General features: G+C 43.5%; 1 protein-coding gene and 1 long non-coding RNA gene across 4 annotated transcripts in view; one reads left to right on the forward strand and one right to left on the reverse strand.

Moving 5' to 3' along the window:
• Window positions 1–19343, forward strand: part of LOC132593586 (uncharacterized) — a 28430-nt gene extending 9087 nt beyond the window's left edge. The window contains exons 3-6 of one of the 3 annotated variants that reach the window (XR_009559246.1): window positions 346–4015; window positions 5837–6030; window positions 13415–13697; window positions 18778–19343. This is a non-coding gene — a long non-coding RNA (uncharacterized lncRNA). Of the gene's footprint in view, window positions 1–345; window positions 4016–5836; window positions 6031–13414 lie in introns of all 3 variants that reach the window. The other 2 variants (XR_009559245.1, XR_009559247.1) reach the window with 2 other exon arrangements.
• The window catches only part of NTPCR (nucleoside-triphosphatase, cancer-related), a 38268-nt gene that overhangs the window by 13161 nt on the left and 5210 nt on the right, over window positions 1–19897 (reverse strand). Inside the window, exons 2-3 of the mRNA XM_030839637.2 lie at window positions 18878–19040; window positions 18289–18385 (exon numbers count right to left, since the gene is read on the reverse strand). Coding sequence (XP_030695497.1) covers window positions 18289–18385; window positions 18878–19040 — 260 coding nt within the window. The remainder of the gene's footprint in view (window positions 1–18288; window positions 18386–18877; window positions 19041–19897) is intronic.

Below are 19897 nucleotides of genomic sequence, written 5' to 3' on the forward strand. Positions count from 1 at the left end.
TTCTAAATACCAAAGCTCTTACACAGTGTGGCCATGGGTGGCGTGCATATGGTGACCAGTGACAGATGGGGCTGAGGGCAGATCCTGGAGCCTCGTATGGTGCACAGAGGGGTGGGATGCTGTCCAAAGGCTGAGACTCAAAGTCAGGATCACACATTGTGCTTGAAAGGCTGCTCACTGTGTGGATTCAGGAAGACAGGGGGGACTTCTTTTGGAACAGACAGCATGGGATTGGAGGGAAGCCTTAGAGCAGTGGTTTTCAAACTTTTCTGTAAGTGGTACTCTTAATCCTCCTGCTTATTATCAAATACATATAACATATTTTTCCACTCCTTTTATTGGCAGAAAGACCAGGAAGGGCCCACTGTCGTCGTGCGAGAGAGGTCTAACAAGCACCCAGGCTTCTGTGTTGCTCGTCACTTCCCGTTCACCTCTGAGTGGACCTGCGTGCGTTTGTATACACATAGCTGCCCCGTCTCCCCGCTAGAGGCAGAGATGACGCTGTATTCATCTTTTTCCTTCCCATGGAGTTGAACAGCGCAAAGCTGGGCTGAGGCAGCTGATGTGGCCCTGCACTGGCAGGGCAGCTAAGCGAGGGAGAGTGAGGGGTCAGTTCCTATTTCAACATTTTCTTCAAAAAATGAATGCCAGGGCTTCCCTGGTGGCGCAGTGGTTAAGAATCCGCCTGCCACTGCAGGGGACACGGGTTTGATCCCTGGTCCGGGAAGATCCCACATGCCGCGGAGCAACTAAACCCATGCACCACAACTACCGAGCCTGCGCTCTAGAGCCCGTGAGCCACCACTACAGAGACCGTGCGCCACAACTACTGAGCCTGCTCGCCTAGAGCCCGTGCTCCACAACAAGAGAATCCACTGCAATGAGAAGCCCGTGCACCGCGACAAAGAGCAGCCCCCGCTCGCTGCAACTAGAGAAAGCCCACGCGCAGCAACGAAGACCCAACGCAGTCAAACTGGGGAGAAAGAAAACAGCTATCGGCCACCCGTGTGTCAGCATAAAAACAGACACTCCCACAACAGCGAGCCATCCCAACTGGCCTGCCTCTGAGTAAGGAGTGTCTGGGGCATTCTGCTGCCCCCAGAGACTATGAATACCTGTGGACGCTGTCTTTCCGGAGGCTACAATCTAAACAGCAAACAGAACTCCACTCCAGCACATCAGAACGACAGTTTTGAAAGCGGTTAGTTCCGAGAGAAGCAACATCAAAGCATGCGTGAGCACCCATGGCTCTGTGTTTAGTGGGTGCACGTACGCGGGCGGTCAGATACACGTGAGCAGGTCCACGATAAAGCACACGGCTCCACAGCCACCCTGCCTGCCTTTCTCTGCGACGTGCACCAATGAGAGCTCACCTACATCATTTAAACTTCCGGACACACACGTAGACATTATTTTCTACCAACTGGAAATGCTCATTTTAAAACCTTAGCTTATATAAAATCCCCATTCTGTCCAGAATTAGGGACTTTCTTTATCCAGAAACTATAGGAATCTCAAAAAGGCTGGGATTTTTAATGAAAAATTGAGTTATTCACGCTCAGTTGAGACTGATGTCAGAGGCTAAGCCACTCAGACACCTGTAAACAGTCAGCCTGTTTTTCTGAATAACACATGAACATATATGAATGAGCTTAATAAAAGAACTACAATTATGTTCAGAATTGTTTCCTTTCTACATGGAAATAAATTGTTTCAATTTTAAAAGGAAACAAAAAAACCTCAGTGACCATTCACCCTGTTTTCCATTATTCTAAATGCTCTTCTGAGTTGATGAAGACACAGGGGTACAGCACTAGGGCCCAGGTTTGAAAACCATCAGTAGCCTGGCTCCGGCTTCCCCGTTTCCGGCCGTGGGTTCCAGCCGTGGGTACGGAGTAAGGAGCCCGTGCAGGACTCTGGGTGGCTCTGGGCCACGTGGTTAAAAGCACTGAGCACACCCTATGGGAGCAGCCGTTCTCCGGGCATCCCCTCCCCGCAGAAGACAACTCAGGCGGCATCACTGCGGTCCTCTGTGCCAATCCCCACGCTCTGCTCCTGTGCTTGCATTTCAGCTCGTTATACACTTTCACTGTCACAAAGAGTGGGAAAACCTTCTCTGTGCAAAGCATATTTCAGTCCCTATGTTGGTTCTGAGGGAGAAGATATTTTCTTGGGATAGAGTCCTAACGTTGATAAGCCAGGAGTGAGAGAAGTTATGAATAATGTTATAGCTTTGGTTACACCCAGCTAGCTTGCTTTCCAGAAAGAGTAAATCAATTTAGAGCGACAATGAAATACCTCCGTATCAGCTTTGCTGGAGAGCTGAAAAACAGTGTGATTCTTTTGGTCCTTTGTTTCATCCTTATGTGGACTTTTAAGGATACAAAGAAAATGTAAACATAAAATAAGCAATTTCCTTCAACCAAAATACTGAACGAAGAAAAAGCTAATTAAAGTTGCCTTTGCCTTATTCTGAATTATTTAAATAATACATATTTCCAGTGGTATTAAGGTTGCCATTTGTTTTTTTTTAAACATCAGACACAGACTGGCTTCTGAGCTCGCCTGTCTGGGACAGCAAGTCTCAGAAGTGACGGGAGGGAACCAGGCGGCCGTCGGCCAGAAGGTAGGCAACAGAACTGGAGCCCTGCCCCCTGAATAGCCACAAGTTCTGGGGAAGCTGGAAAGGCAAATGGTGCCAACAGCGGCCAAGGCTGAGCAAGTTCCTCGCCCCTCTTAAGTCATTAGCTGTAAGGCAGGGCTCCAGTTAGACTTTTATGTGTGTTTATTCCAAGCTTTAAAGTTTTAGGATCCCTCAGCAGTCCGGTGGCATGTCGGCCGCGTGTCCCCGGGGAGTAAAACGCCAGGCTGGCGGCCAGGACGAGGCGTTCAGGCGGCCCTGTGCGCCCCGCAGCACTGAGCACGCGCGGCCAGGACGAGGCGTTCAGGCGGCCCTGTGCGCCCCGCAGCACTGAGCACGCGCGGCCAGGACGAGGCGTTCAGGCGGCCCTGCGCGCCCCGCAGCACTGAGCACGCGCGGGGCAGAGCTGCTCCCACCACGTGCCGGAGGCTGGTCCTGAGGCTCTTCCTGGTGTCCCCACGGGCCTCCCCCGGCTCCACACCAGCACCTGACCGCAGAGCGCCTTGGCATCTTCCAAGCTACGAGAAGGACCCTGGGGCTGACTGTCAGCCCAGGGGGATCAAGAACCCAGTCCCCCTCGTGATCCCAGCGCCGTGGGACCGGACTAGATGTTTGGGCTCGTGGGTCCCATGACGGGCCCCGGTTCCCAGCGAACACAAATCAGACTGTTGATGTGACGTCCTCCCAAGGTCCTGCGCCCATCACCTCCCTCAACTTCTCAAGAAAAGTGACCATAACCATCCCTATGCTCTGCACCTCCTGGCAGCCGGGACTAACACACTTTACAAGCATGACCGCCTTCAGTCCTAATAACTTCACGTAGCAGACATCGACATCTCTGCGCTACAACGAAGGAAGGGAAGCCAGGGGGTAAGTGACTCATCCAGTCCCCGAGCTCCCAAGGGACAGGGCTGGGGAGGCTGACCCAGTATCACCCAACTCCATGGCCTCTGCCACCCACCGTAGGCAATTCCATCTGCACAGTTTCCACATGAACTAAGGAAAGAACTGAGTCTCAGAAAGTCATCTCACCATGAAGAAACCACTTTTCTCGCCAATGAGAGAAGGAAGAGTGCCTTAGTTTCTAGGGCCCTACAGAGGTATAGCCACAAAAACGCTATTTTTTTGGATTAATTATATTACTCAAAAAACCCTACCTATTTGGGGTCCCAGAGCAAAAATATCACCAACCTCATTTTCTCACGTACAGAGAATGGCCCTGCAGGTGAAGGGGCCTCTACCCTCTGCCAGGAGCTCACCTCTTTGCACACAGTAGAGAAGACAGGAGCGGGCATCCCAATGTGCACAGGCTTACCTCGGCGAGATGCGGAGCTCGCTTCCAGGCACCCGGAATAAAGCCAGTATCACACTAAGGTGAGTCGCATGAATTTTTCAGTTTCTTGGCGCATCTAAAAAGTGTGCAATTGCATTACGTCTAAAAGAACGATGTACGTACCTTAATTAAAAAATACTTTATTACTAAAAACTGCTAACCATCATCTGAGCTTTTAGCAAGGAGTAATCTTTTTGCCGGTGGACGGTCTTGCCTCAGTGCTGACGGCTGCTGACTGATCCGGACGGTGGTTGCTGAAGGGTGGGGTGGCCATGACAATGTCTTAAAATAAGACAACAATGAGGTCTGTCGCATTGATTGGCTCCTGCTTTCATGAATGATTTCTCGGCAGCAGGCAATGCTGTTTGACAGCACAGACCTTCTTTCAAAATTGGAGTCAATCCTCTCAAACCCTGCTACTGCTTTATCGACTAAGTTTATGGAATACCCTAAATCTTTGTTGTCATGTCAACAATCTCACAGCATCTTCACCAGGAGTAGATTCCATCTCAAGAAACCTCTTTTCTTGCTCGTCCATAAGAAGCAACTCCTCATCCATTAAAGCTGTATCCTGAGATGGCAGCAGTTCAGTCCCATCTTCAGGCTCCACTTCTAGTTCTCTTGCTGTTTCCACCACATCTGTGGTTACTTCCTCCACTGAGGTCTTTTTTTTTCAATATTATGGCTTTTATTAAAACGCTGCACAGAATATCCTTATACACACATTTGACTCTCTCATTAGGATGAACCTCCAAAAGTGGAATCACTGGATCATCCACTGAGGTCTTGAACCCCTCAAAGTCACCCATGAGGATCGGAAGCAACTTCTTTCAAATTCCTGTTAATGTTGATATTCTGACCTCTTCCCATGAATCATGAACATTCTTAATGGCATCTAGAACAGTGAATCCTTTCCAGAAGGTTTTCAGTTGACTTTGCCCAGATCCATCAGAAGAATCACTATCTCTGGCAGCTATAGCCTTACAAAATATATTCCTTAAATAATAAGACCTAAAAGTTGAAGTTACTCTTTGATCCATGGGCTGTAGAATGGATGTTTTCTGAGCAGGCATGAAGAAAACATGAATCTCCAGCTTCTCCATCAGAGCTCTTGGGTGACCAGGTGCATTGTCAATTTTGAAAGGAATCTTTTTTTCTGAGCAGTAGGTCTCAGCAGTGGGCTTCATATATTCAGCAAACTATGTTGTCAACAGATGTGCTGTCACCAGGCTTTGTTATTCCACGTACAGAGCACAGGAAGAGTAGATTTCGCATGATTCTTAAGGGCTCTAGGATTTCCAGAATGGTAAATGAGCACTGGCTTCAGCTTCAAGTCACCAGCTGCACTGGCCCCTACCAAGAGGGTCAGCCTGTCCTTTGAAGCTTTGAAGCCAGGCATTGACTTGTCCTCTCCAGCTATGAAGGTCCTATGTGGCATCTTCTTCCAACAGAAGGCTGTTTCTTCTACACTGAAAATCTGTTGTTTGGTGTAGCCACCTTCATGAATATCTCAGCTAGGCCTTCTGGAGAACTTGCTGCAGCTTGGGCATCAGCACCTGGGGCTTTACCCTGTACTTTCACGTTATGGAGACAGCTTCTTTCCTCAAACCTCATGAACCAACCTCTGCTGGCTTCAAGCTCTTCTTCTGCGGTTTCCTCACCTCTCTCAGCCCTCAAAGAACTGAAGAGGGTTAGGGCTTTGCTCTGGATTACGCTCTGGCTTAATGGAATGTTGTCGCTGTTTTGATCCTCTCTCCAAACACTAAAACTTTCTTCCTATCAGCAGTAAGGGTGCTTTGCTTTCTTATCATTTGTGTGTTCACTTTTAATTTCCTTCAAGAACTTTTCCTTTGCACTCACAGCTTGGCTAACTGGCACAGGAGGCATAGCTTTCTGCCTGTCTCGGCTTTCAACGTACCTTCCTCGCTGAGCTTAATCATTTCCAGCTTTTGAAAAGTGAAAAGACGTGCAACTCTTCCTTTCACTTGAATGCTTGGAGGCCGCAAACCTTCAGTTTGTAAAAAAAGGCAGTATCTGCAAAGCACAAGACAACGAGGTATGCCTGTACTACCTTCTAAATCCTCCTTATCAGCTGACGGTGTTTACAATAACTGTTTTTTTTAAATTTCAATTGCTTAGTAAAAATTTTAATCACTACTTAAGCTTTTGATAAAAGTTTGGTATTTTTGATGCCTGATAACCTTCTATTAGAAATTCTCTGAAGGAGATAAAAGTCGATAATTTTTGCTACAGTGAAATGGTGACGACTTTTTTTTCTAACTAATGAGGTAAATGGATACAAAGAGAGGAGAGGAGTACAGCTTAGATCAGGGAAAAATCAATCTTTATGGATTTGTCTTGTTCAGTTTTTGAATGTACAGTGATTTTATGTTTGTTTCACCTTGCTATAGAAAGTATTTCAAAACGGGGTAGCTAAATTTGCTTTCCAGTTGAAGACTCAAGAGAAAGTTATTATCTTAAGATAACCTAATAAAGTTTATAAAGTATTAGAAGAGGGCTTCCCTGGTGGCACAGTGGTTGAGGGTCCGCCTGCCGATGCAGGGGACACAGGTTCGTGCCCTGGTCCGGGAAGATCCAACATGCTGCAGAGCGGCTGGGCCCGTGAGCCACGGCCGCTGAGCCTGTGCGTCTGGAGCCTGTGCTCCGTGACGGGAGAGGTCACAGAGGTGAGAGGCCCGCGTACTGCAAATAAATAAATTAGAAAAATTAACTGGGAGAAATTGTGCTGAGGAGGATGTGCTTGGTCATAAACAGCTCCCTACTCACAGCTACTAGTTCAAAGGAAAAAAAGAATAAACGTACAGGGAAGAAACTGGTCAATTCCTTGATCGGGTAATCAAATTACCATCACCAACCATCACATGCCTCCAGATGAGAGGCCAGGAAGGATGCCTCACCACACACTACAGAATTCCAGCTGAACCCAATCACAAGGAACCATTAGAAAGCCCCAGAAGAGGAACATCCTATGAAAATAGAGCTGCACTCTTCAAAAATGTCACTGTCACAAAGGACAAAAAGCATGACTGTGGAAATGTTCCACATTAAAGGAGGCTATCAAGACACGACAACTAAAGGTAATGCCTGGCTCTAGACTGAAGGAAAAGAAATGCTACGAACAACACTGTTAAGTCACCTTCTAAAACCAGCATGTGAGGGGTAGGGTAGATCAAAGGATTTTCTCAGTAAACTGACTGAGGTTGACAACTGCGCCAATTATGTAACAGCATATCCTTACGCTTCGCGAAAAATACTGCACGTTTAGGACTTACGTACTGTGATGATTACAACATACTCTCAAATGGTCCTCCCCCAATTTGTATGTTTATACAAACATACAGACACACACACACACAAGAAGAGAGAGGGAATAAACAGGGCAAATGTTAAAAACAGGTGACTCTGGATACCAAGTCCACAGGGGGTCTTGCACTATCCTTATCTTTACAAGGTTCTCTAGGAGTAAAATTATATCCAAATAAAGTTTTTAAAAGTTAAGACTCAATACAAAAAAAGAAAACACTCACATGCATACTTTCTCAGTATCTGGTTCAAGAAAAGCACCAACTCCTGGCATGAGAGCTTCCTTCTGACGGCGCACAGGGCTTCAGACCGATGTGCACAGGACAAGGGCCAGGAGGAAGGACAGAGCGGGTGGTCAGAGGGAGAAAGAAAGGCCAGTCGCACACATCCTTCTCCAGGCACACTTCCGGAGCACGTGACTTCCCCGTGCTTCTTGGGAGGGGGTGCAGAAGAGTCACGCGAAGGAGAGGAAACCCAGGGCAGCAGCCGGCTTGGCATCTAACCGCACAGAACTGCACCCCGGCCGGCAGTGGGAAGTGATGAGCAGCCCACCTGCCCGGAGGAACCCGGGAGATCACCGGAAGGGTGGCCACGACAAAGCCTGCACGGTGAACTAAGGAGCCAACCTTATACGATGCTTGCAGTTCTTCTTCCTATTTTGATTCACTGCAGGAATGCTTTCACTGAAAAATTTTTACTTTTCAGGTCTGCACCAGATAGCTTCTAATTCCCCTTGCTGATCTTGTAATACGTACGTGTGATCGTGAGGTATAGAATCAGAACGTGGGGCGGAACCAAGAAGCGAACGCCAGGCTTGCTAACAGTGAAGGAGATTCTAAAGCAGTGCTTGGGCTCTTGTCAGCCTTTCAAGAACGGCTCCTGACTCGATTTTTCTAAATTCTTTCTAAAGCTCAGTGGCCTGAAATACTAAGTGGCCTTTCCAGGTCAAGGGATTAAAAAAAAGAACCTTTCCCTGGACAGTTGATCTCGCACCTTCAAATGAAGTTTCAAAGATCTGAAGCAGATTCTTCTTTCAGAATCAAAAGCAGATCCTGCTCTCAGAAAGGATATGCACTGAAAGCCATATTTTGAACAAAACAGAAAAACGCAACCAAGCGTGTGGATTTTCAGCGGGTATTCTGGTTCTAGTTCATTATCCCTTCCATGGATCTTTATAAAAAATGACACTGCTCAGCCTAAAAAATAAGGCTTTGAGTAGATGCCTCTTGTTCTTCACAACCTTATAATCTGCTGTTATCGTTTTGTGTGAGTAGGAGATACACCGGGAACCAACAAAATGTTAAATCCTATACTGCATCAAATTCTAATAAAGCGTTCAAGGTGGCTGTCAAAAAGACCATTATGCAAAAGGCCAGTGTTATCCTAACAGCCTTGATCATTAGAAAACTGAAAAAGCAATCTTAATTATAGCAGCATCAGAAAATACAAAAGATCCATGAATAACCTTACAAAAATTTTTTTAAAAAGAAACGGAAAGAGAGGGAGATTCTGTTTTGGCTGTAGAGAATGAAGACTGTCTGGAAGATTAGTATGTTCTTTATATTATAATAACTAATTTTTGTATAATTCCAGTCACTTCATACAAGACTTTTTGTAACAGATTACAGTTCATACCAGTACCGCTGCTTATAAGCTGTTTGTCATTGGGCAAATTACTTTCTATTCTATGCCTCAGTTTCCTCATCTGTAAAACAGGAAAACAGTGACAGTGTTGTCCTGAGGATTAAATGAGTTAGTGTCTGAAGCATAATTTGAACTCAGTAACTTTACCACCACCATTACTATTATCACCAACATTGCCACAATTTGGAAGAACAAGCAAACAAGAACGGATAAGACATTGTTTTGAAGAAGAGTAATACAAGTAATTACCAGAGTACTGATGCAAGCATCAAACAGATCAACGAAAGAGAACAGACAACCCTAAAACATTATACACACACAGGTATTTTTTTAATATAATAAATGCAGCATAATAAACTAATGAGAAATGAGTTATTAACAGACGGTTTTGGAAAACCAGCTAAGTATTTGGAAGAAAATCAATTGAGAGTCTCATTGAATATTACATTCCAGATAAATCCAGATGGATTAAAAAAATGTCAAAAAAAAAAAGCACACAGAAGAAGAAACATATAGGTAAAAAATTTTATATTAACTTGGAATAGGAACAGACTTTCTCAATATTAAAAAAGAAAAAAAAAGGAAATCACCAAAGCAACAAACTGAGAAAGAGAATCAATAAAAATAAAAAAAGTTATTTACCTTATAAAAGATCTCTTTAAGCTAAAAGAAAAAAATGCGGAAATGAACAAACAACTTAGATTCTTAAAAATACCCAATAAAACAACTGAAATACTTTTAACCTCATTAGTACTTTAAAAAGATAAATCAAAGCAAAGCAACGTGTTTTAGTATCAAAAGTCAGTATAGTGCTCAGTGTTGGCAGAAGTGCAGCAAGAGAAACACACGTGCACATGGCAGGGGGTGCAAAGTGACACAACTGTCACACACACACAGCAACACCCTGGAAATTCACACCCCTCCACCCAGTATTCCACCCGTAGGTCCCCCACAGGGAGACAGTCACGACTGGACGATCCACAAAGAGGGCTTCCTGCAAAGTTACCTGCAACAGTGATAAATAAATTCAATGTCGGACACTGAGGGAGTAACAGTTAAATCAGAGATGGAAATCCATACCACCATATATTATGCAGTCATTAAAGTATCACAGTTGTTGTTGTTTTTTTGCCACACCGCACCGCTTGTGGGATCTTAGTTCCCCGACCAGGGATTGAACCCATGCCTCCTGCAGTGGAATCACGGAGTCCTAACCACTGGACTGCCAGGGAATTCCCAAAGTATCACAGTTTTGAAGATTATCATGTTGTGAGACCATTCCCATGTCACTCAATCGTATTAAATGAAAAAGCCCAAACCTATAAAACTATATTTGGCATTTTCCCCAATTTTGGATGACTATAATAAAGAAACGAGGTATAGAAAAAGGGCAGAAACAAAATATGCTAAAAGTGGTTAACTCAGTGATAAGACTGAGTTATCCATATTTTCTTTTCTTATTTTATACTTTTTACACATTTTCTACCTTAAGTATGTAGAACTTTAATACTCAAGAAAACAGTAAATGTTGTCAAATGAGGGAAGATGTAGCCATGGAATGAAAAGAAAAATCAACAATAGTAAAGTCTACAAGGGCTTTCTAAAAGCCTTACTGAGTCTAGAATGTTTACCATCTACTCTGTGTCGATTTCCCATGTGCCCATGGTGGTGGGCTGGCCTCCACTCCTGCCTGGGGAAAAGCAGCAAGAGCCCCACAGCAGGCTGGCTTCTGCCTGGCCTCAGGCTGCTGCCTTTCGGCTCCCAGACACATTCTTACTCCCCAACCCACAGGCATGGCCCTGCTGGCCCAAAGAATAATTTTTCTTATGTTTTTCACAGTACCTAAAAAAAACAACTCAAAATATTTTTCAACGATAGTGAAATTTCTCACACATAGGAAGCACTTAATAGATATTCCTTAACTTATTGTCAGAGTTCGTGTTTTCATATACCCTGGGCGCTAGAAGCTAACCCACTGTCTGTTTAAAGGCTCTCACCTGCCTGGAGGCATAACCCTCCCAAACCTCAGACTATACTACAAAGCTACAGTCATCAAAACAGCGTTGTGTTGGCACAAAAACAGAAAACGGATCAATGGAATAGAATAGAGCCCAGAAATAAATCTACACACTTACCCAATTCCCTGGCAGTCGAGTGGTTAGGACTCCTCGCTTTCCCTGACAGGGGCCGGGGTTCAATCCCTGATCCGGGAACTAAGATCCCATAAGCCACCACCAAAAAAAAAAAAAAACAAAAACCCTACACACTTATGGTTAATTAATCTTCAACAAAGGAGGCAAGAATATATCAATAAAATGGGAAAAAGTCTCTTCAGCAAGTGGTGCTGGGAAAACTGGACAGCTGCATGTAAATCAATGAAGCTAGAACGCACCTTCACACCATGCACAAAAATAGACTCAAAATGGCTTAAAGACTTAAATATAAAACAAGACACCATAAAACTCCTAGAGGAGAACACAGGCAAAACATTCTATGACATAAATCATACCAATGTTTTCTTAGGTCAGTCTCCCAAGGCAATAGAAATAAACACAAAAATAAACAAATGGGACCTAATCAAACTTACAAGCTTTTGCACAGCAAAAGAAACCATAAACAAAACAAAAAAACAACCTACAGAATGGGAGAAAATATTTGCAAACAATGTGACTGACAAGGGCTTAATTTCCAAAATATACAAACAGCTCATACAACTCAACAAAAAAAAAACAAACAACCCAATCGAAAAATGGGCAGAAGACCTAAATAGACACTTCTCCAAAGACATACAGATGGCCAATAGGCACAGGAAAAGATGCTCAACATCACTAACTATTAGAGAAATACAAATCAAAACTACAGTGAGGTACTACCTCATACTGGTCAGAATGGCTATCATTAAAAAATCTGCGAATAATAAATGCCGGAAAGGGTGTGGAGAAAAGAGAATGCTGAAACACTGTTGATGGGCATGTAAGTTGGTGCAGCCACTACGGAAAACAGTATGGAGGTTCCTCAAAAAACTAAAAATAGGGCTTCCCTGGTGGCACAGTGGTTGAGAATCTGCCTGCCAATGCAGGGGACATGGGTTCGAGCCCTGGTTCGGGAAGATCCCACATGCCGCGGAGCAACTGGGCCCGTGAGCCACAATTACTGAGCCTGTGCGTCTGGAGCCTGTGCTCCGCAACAAGAGAGGCAGTGATAGTGAGAGGCCCGCGCACCGCGATGAAGAGTGGCCCCCGCTCGCCGCAACTAGAGAAAGCCCTCGCACAGAAACGAAGACCCAACACAGCCATAAATAAATAAATAAAGCAAACTGTCAACAAGTAAAAATAAATAAACACTATTATATTTAAGGGCATTCTGTTCCTTTAAAAAAAAAAAAAAACTAAAAATAGAGTTACTGTATGATCCAGCAATTCCACTCCTGGGCATATATCTGGACAAAACCATAATTCAAAAAGATACATGCGGGGCTTCCCTGGTGGCACAGTGGTTGAGAGTCCGCCTGCCGATGCGGGGGACACGGGTTCGTGCCCCGGTCCGAGAAGATCCCACATGCCGCGGAGCGGCTGGGCCCGTGAGCCATGGCCGCTGAGCCTGCGCGTCTGGAGCCTGTGCTCTGCAACGGGAGAGGCCACAACAGTGAGAGGCCTGCGTACTGCAAAAAAAAAAAAAAAAGATACATGCACCCCTATGTTCATAGCAGCACTATTTATAATAGCCAAGACATGGAAACAACCTGAATGTCCACTGACAGATGAATGGATAAAGAAGATGTGGTACATATACACAATGGAATATTACTCAGCCATAAAAAAAAGAACGAAATAATGCCACTTGCAGCAACATGGATGGACCTAACGATTAGCACACTAAGTGAAGTGAGTCTGAAAGACAGATACCATATGATATCACTTATATGTGGAATCTAAAATACGGCACGAATGAACTTAGCTACACAACAGAAACAGACTCACAGACATAGAGAACAGACTTGTGGTTGCCAAGGGGGAAGGGGGAGGGGAGGGAAGAATTGGGAGTTTGGGGTTAACAGATGTAAACTATTACATAAAGGATGGATAAACAACAAGGTCCTACTATACAAAACAGGGAACTATATTCAATAACCTGGGATAAAACATAATGGGAAACAATGTAAAAAAGAATGTCTATATGTGTATAATGGTGTCACTTTGCTGTACAGCAGAGATTAATGCAACATTGTAACTCAACTATATTTCAATAAAAAATAAAAAAGCAACAAAAAAATAAAGGCTGTCACCGGCCTAAATGTGATTTCTAAAACTTTCAGCTTACTTTAGTCGGTCATTCCAATTGCCAATAATGAAACCTGTCTCTCTATAATATCCTATTTTTGTTGCCTGTTACTTAAACTTTCTTTTCTTTCTTTCTTTCTTTTTTAAGTATAAAGGCAAAACACTAATTCCTTTTCCTTTCTTTGTCCCCAGTAAAATACATGAGATGGGAGAAAAAATTCTGCTTCAGAAAAGAAACCCATGGATAGGAACCTGCAGCCTGGGAAATTTTCCTACCTAGAATGTTGAAAGTCTGGGTTTGGTAATCAAAGTATAAAATATTGGAAGAGTCTGCTTTTCTTTCTTTTTTAACTAAGAAAAAAAAGAGATTCAAGTTCTTATTCCGGTCAGTACACGATTTCTTATATAATCCTGCAGATAGACGTCAAGGCCGTATGTGCACACTGCTCTCCTAGGATTGTCTGCTCTAAGCAAGGTAAGTAAAAATCATTCTTTATATGGATCCAGTACCCAAAGCCAGAGTCATCATCTGGAATTTGATTTGAAGTATTTCACTTGCTTCTTGAGCATTTAAGTAGAGAGGTAGGTATTTGACGGGAAAAGAACTAGAGAGAAAAATATCATGCTTCCTGACTGTTTCCGCACAAGACAACAGGCATGAGAGTCCCCAGTGCAGGGAACGAAAGTTCCTAGAGGAAGAAATCAGGAAGAAAGGTGAGGGGAGCAGGCAAGGGGGGGCGAAGCCAAGGAGCAGGTGGGCTTGGAGGGGCAGCAGCCGCTACCAACACAGTGCAACATCCCGCCGGCCCCGGGAGTCAGAAGCTGCCCTCAGCAGGCAAACCTGACCTTTCCAGCAGCCAAAGCTTTGGCACCTGCCAAAGCCCTCACCGCCCCTTTTAGCTGAGCCCTGAATGAGCAGAGAGGCCAAGATATGAGGAGCCTGCCAACCACAGAAACAGCAGTGCCAAGGGCGGAAGGCTGGGGGCCGGGCACGAGGGGAACAGGCTAAGCCGGCAGGCGGGAGATGGGGAGGACGGAGGGCAGGAGGCCCGGACAGAGCCGGCCTTCCGGGCCCCGGGGAGGACCTTGGACTCGACTGCTGGTACGACGGAGACCGCCGCAAAGTTGATAAAGAATTGCCTCTTGAGACAGGTCCATACTCTTCAATCTTCACGACAGTATTATAAATCAATGGTGTGAGTCTATAATAGATGATATAAAACCCATATTCCTTAATATGCGCCACAAAACCCTGCATCATGGGACTCTACCCGGCTCACCCACCGTACCTCCCCCACCTGCTCCTGCCCAGGGCCCCCGGCCTCGGTGTCTCTGCTTCTATCATCCGTGACGTTCTCCCAGACACCCCCATACAACACCCCAGGATTCCCTCCCGGAAGGGATGGTGCCCTCTGATCTTTTCATTTCATCCAAATGTCACCTCCTCAGAGCTCTTTCCTGGTCACCAGGTCTAAAGTCAGTTCCTCCTCCTTCTCTCACAGCACCCTGCTTTTCTTCTTGGCTGCATTAATGACAATTATACATTTATTTGTTTAATGTCTACATTTCCCACTAGAATGAGAGTTTGGGGAGAGTAGAAAACATGTTTTTTTCCTGACTGTATATCTGGGATTTGATAAATATTTGATGAATGAATGCAAAAAACAAGTAATACATAGTCAACAAAACCGAAAGTTGGTTCTTTGAAAAGAGCAACTAAATTGACAAACCTTTAACTATTACTGAAGTCCATAAAGAGAGGACTTAAATAATTAAAATGCATGAAAGAAGGGAAAATACCACAGACCTTACAAAATAAAAAGGATTACAGGGGAATATATAAACAACCGTATGCCGACGAATTAGATAACTTACTATCTAATGAAACGGTCCAATAAATTACTAAAAGACACAAATTACCACAACTGATTCAACGTGAAATAAAAAAATCAGCAGACCTATAACAAATAAAGAAATTGAATTCATAATTTAAAAGATTCCTATGAAGAAAAACCCAGGCCCACATGGTTTCACTGGTGAATTCTATCAAACATTCCAAGAAAAATTAATACCAGTCTTTTACAAACTCTTCCAAAAATTAGAAGAGGAAGGAATACTGCCTAGCTCATTCTACAAGACCACAATTACCCTGATATCAAAATTAGACAAAGATACTACAAGAAAAGAGAGCTACGGTCCACATCCCTTATGAATGTAGATGCAGAAATCCTCAACAAAATACTAGCAAACAGAATCCGGCAACATATAAAAGAAATATACATATGCCATGACCAAGAGGGATTTATTTCAAGAAAACAAAGTAGGTTTAACATCCAAATACGAATGTAATATACTATATTAATATAATATAGGATAAAAATCACATAGTCACCGCTATAAATGCAGAAAAAGGATCTGACAAAACCCAACACTTCTTCACTTTAAAAAACAAATGTTAAACCACAAGCTAGAAACAGAAAGGAACATCGTCAACCTGGTGTTAGCCGTCCACAAACAACCTACCCCTAACATCATACGTGACGGCGGGGGAATGAGAGCTTTCTTCCTGAGATCAGGAACGAGACCACGAGGTCCACTTGCGACGCTTCTATTCATCACTGAACTGAGCTTCTGGCTGAGGCGGTTAGGAAAGAAAACAAAATAAAAGGCATCCAAAGTGGACAGGAAAAAGTAAAATGATCCCCGTTTGCAGATGATATCATTTTGTAACTAGAAAATTCTAAGGAATTCATTAAAGAACTATTAGTTTGACAACTATTAGTTTGCAGGATACAAGGTCTATACACAAAAATCAACAGTATTTCTGTACATTAGTAATGAACATTCCAAAAATAAAATTAGGAAAATAATTCTATTTACAATAGCATCAAAAAGTATAAAATAGTAAGGTATAAATTTTTTAAAAAGAAGCATAAGACTTATATGCTGGAAACTACAAAACAACATGGCTGAACGAAATTAAAGACACTCTAAGTAAATAAAAAGACATGTCATTCATGTTCATGGATCTAAAGATTTAATATTGTTAAGATAGCAATACTCCCCAAATTGATTTATAGATTCAATACAATCTCTATCAAAATTCTAGCTTCAGTAATCAAACAGTGTGCTTCTGATATAAGAATAGATGGAACTGACATGAGGATAAACAGAATAGAATTGAAAATCTAAAATCAATCCTTATACTCATGGTCAATTGATTTCTAAAAGAGTGCCAAGACAATTAAATGGAAAAAGAATAGTCTTGTCAACAAATGGTTCTGAAACAACTGGATATTTATGTGCAAAAGAATGACTTTCGATCCACACCTTACAACATATACAAAAATCAATTCAGAACAGACCACAGACCTAAATGCATTAGTAAAACTGTAAAACTCTTGGAAGAACACATGGGAGTTAATCTTCCTGAAACTGTGTTAGTAAAGCACCAAAAGCACAAACAACATTAAGAAAAATAGATACACTGGACTTTTCAAAAATAAGAACATTTGTGGCCTTTCCTGGTGGTCCAGTGGTTAAGACTCTGTGCTGCTACTGCAGGGGGCACGGGTTCAATCCCTGATCGGGGAAGTTTTGCATGCCGTGCCATGCAGCCAAAAAAGTTTTTAAAAAATAAATAAATAAAAACATTTGTGTCATCACATCGAGAAAGTAAAGACAACTACAGAGTTGATGAATACAGTCGTCCCTGGGCATCCGCAGGGCACTGGTTCCAGGGTCCTCCCCCACACACCAAATCCACGGATGCTCAAGTCCCTCAGATAAAATGGCACAATGGTCCTCCATATCCATGGAACCCCTGGACACGGAGAGCCAACTGTATACCTGCATATCACATCCAGATGGCCAATAAGTACATGACGAGATGCTCAACATCAGTAGGTCAATAGGGAAATGCAAATGAAAACACAGTGCGACAACGCTTCACACCTACTAGAAGGGGTACAGTTACAAAGACAGTAACGATTAGCAAGGATGTGGAGAAACTGAAACCATCATCCATTGCTGGCAGGAATGTAAAACAGCACAGCTAGTTTGGAAAACACTCTAGTCATTTCCCAAAAAGTTATATATAGAACTACCTCATGACCCAGCATTTCCACTCGTAGGTATACACTCAAGAGACCTAAAAACAGATGTCTACCCAAAAACTTGGACACAATTGTTCAGGGCAGCATTATTCATAATAGCCAAAAAGTAGAAACTCATCCAAATGTTCACCAGCTGAAGAATAGATAAATAAAATAAGGTATATCCATATAATGGAATATTACACAGCCATGAAAAGGAACAAAGCACTGATATGCACTGTGATGTGGATAAACCCTGTAAATATTATGCCAAGTGAAACAGGCTAGTCACAGAAAGACCACATATGGTATCACTCCCTTTCTAGGAAATCTCCAGAACACTCAAATCTACAGACAGAGAAGCAGGGTAGTGCCTGCCAGGGGCTGGGGACACAGGAATGGAGACTGCTTCATGGGTGTGGGGTTTCTTTTCGGGATGACAAAAATGTTCTAAAATTAGGCTGTGTTAATTGGTTGCACAATCCTATGAATACCTGAGAAAAAAATGAACTGTGTATTTTAAATGGGTGAACTGTATGGTATGTGAATTATATCTCAATAAAGCTGTTTAAAAAAATACAGGTAATACAGTGATATAATGTGTTACGTGCTTACCATTATGTTCATATGACATTTTACCTTCCTAAATGTTTATGTGCTGTGCTGTGAAAACAGGGTTAAGATATACACAAGGGGAAAGCAGAGGAAAGACTCATCTTTGGGGACCATGGTAGCTAGGCATCAGAGCCCTCCCAATGTAAAATACTTACATATGCTGAATTTCTGTAACAAGGAGTTTACTTGTAGTTCGGAGTGACAGTAAATTATGTGGCATATCCTTACTAAGCCTCAACCAATTGAAGACTTTTAAGCTGTAAATGCAAAACTGGCCTCTCTATAAGAGCGAAAGCCAGCAATTCCCACAAGGCATGGAGAACAGACGGGCTCAAAAAACCAGAAACACGCACTCACATTCCTCAAGACAGGAAGCACCAGCTGCTCGAAGGAAGTCAGATCCACCACATACTGCCCAACACAGCACTCACGCTTCCCAGGCGGAAGCTCTGACCTGAAAGAAAAGAGAGTACATCCTTTGTCGAAAGACCCCTCTACTGATTTCTGGGTTTTAGCTACTCCACTGAGCCTCTGGCCTTCTGCGTGTGCTAAAGCATCCTTAAAAATCACCCGAACAGAAAGCGGCAGTGAGCAAAGCTGACCTGATTCCACACCCTTTCCTGAGAGCAGGGCTAACACCGGTGGGCACACCACCACCCACGGCCCGGCAGCTGCCTTCGGGGAGCTGGCACGTCACCTATCTTAGAAGAGTGACGTGAGAAACAGGGCTACGAAGTACCAAGTGAGAAGAGCTTACTACTCAGTGGAGTACGTTCTAAGTGGAATATGATATTTTCAACTTTGTTTTTTATGTGATGATTTCAACCTCTGTTTTCTTTTTCCAAGAAATCCGTAAAGGCTCAGGATTCTTCAAGATAGAAGAGATCACCTGGCTCAGCCCTGGGCCCAGGGAGAATAAAACACCACGGAAATGAAGCTGCAGTACCCAATCCTGGATAAAGGTCCGCGGGCACCAGACAACGTGACAACATCGAACCCTATTCTTCTTCCTCCCTGTCTGACTTCTTCTGTATAGAACCCGTCGACAGGCACGCCAGAGGACTTTAAAACTTCACTGACTTTCTGGATCAACGTTGTTTTTCCAACCCCTAAAAAAAAAAAAAAAAAAAAAAAGCCCATTAGGAACCACTGCTTTGCTGGAGCACAGGAATCACCAGGAGGAGAGAAACAGGCTGCAAATGGATTTTATGAATGTTAATGTCACTTAATTTTGACTGCTCCAGGTGTTAAAACTCTTGAATTTCAAGTAGAAACAAGCATAATAAAAATATGAATGGTATCTTGAAGTTTATTTTTAAATTCTGAAACAGTATTGGTTTTGTCACATACACCATCCCAGAACCAGGTGAGTGGTTTGCTGATAAAAATCTCAAGTGCAATTTACATCCTAGGAGACAAGCTTCTACTTTCTCCTAGGTTTACTCCCCTTGGGGGAGCAAACTTTTTCCCCTAGAAAGTAAAGCTGGTCAAGCTTCGGTCAAAGGCTGCACGTTTTAAGTTAGGATTTTAAGACACTCTGGACCACCATTTAACAGTGGGAACCTCACTTCAGTCCTCCACAAACTTACATTGTATGTGTCCCGAAAGCAGGGCTCTCAAATACCACAAACACCACTAGAAATGGCAGTTTTTCAACTTTTTCCACAAGAGCAATCCCATCAGGGTGGCCACCCCTTGGAGTGTTACTAGGCATTCCTTCTGCTTGCCCACAGCCCCTTCCCAGATTATAGGCTGTGCACTTGCACCTGCCGATCCTCCACACCCAGGACCCCTTCCTTTCCTTCCGGCCTGGCCCCTGGACTACTCGGATTAACTCTTGGGTGTTTACAAGTAACATAACGATACTAATCACTGACACCGTGGAGCCAGGCCCTGGTCTTGCATGCCTCGCAAGCATTTTGTTGGTTAAATTCTCACAACCACCCTCTGAAGCAGTTACCATCCT

The sequence above is a fragment of the Globicephala melas genome, chromosome 16, assembly GCF_963455315.2.
Source record: "Globicephala melas chromosome 16, mGloMel1.2, whole genome shotgun sequence".
In the NCBI taxonomy this organism is placed as follows: domain Eukaryota; kingdom Metazoa; phylum Chordata; class Mammalia; order Artiodactyla; family Delphinidae; genus Globicephala; species Globicephala melas.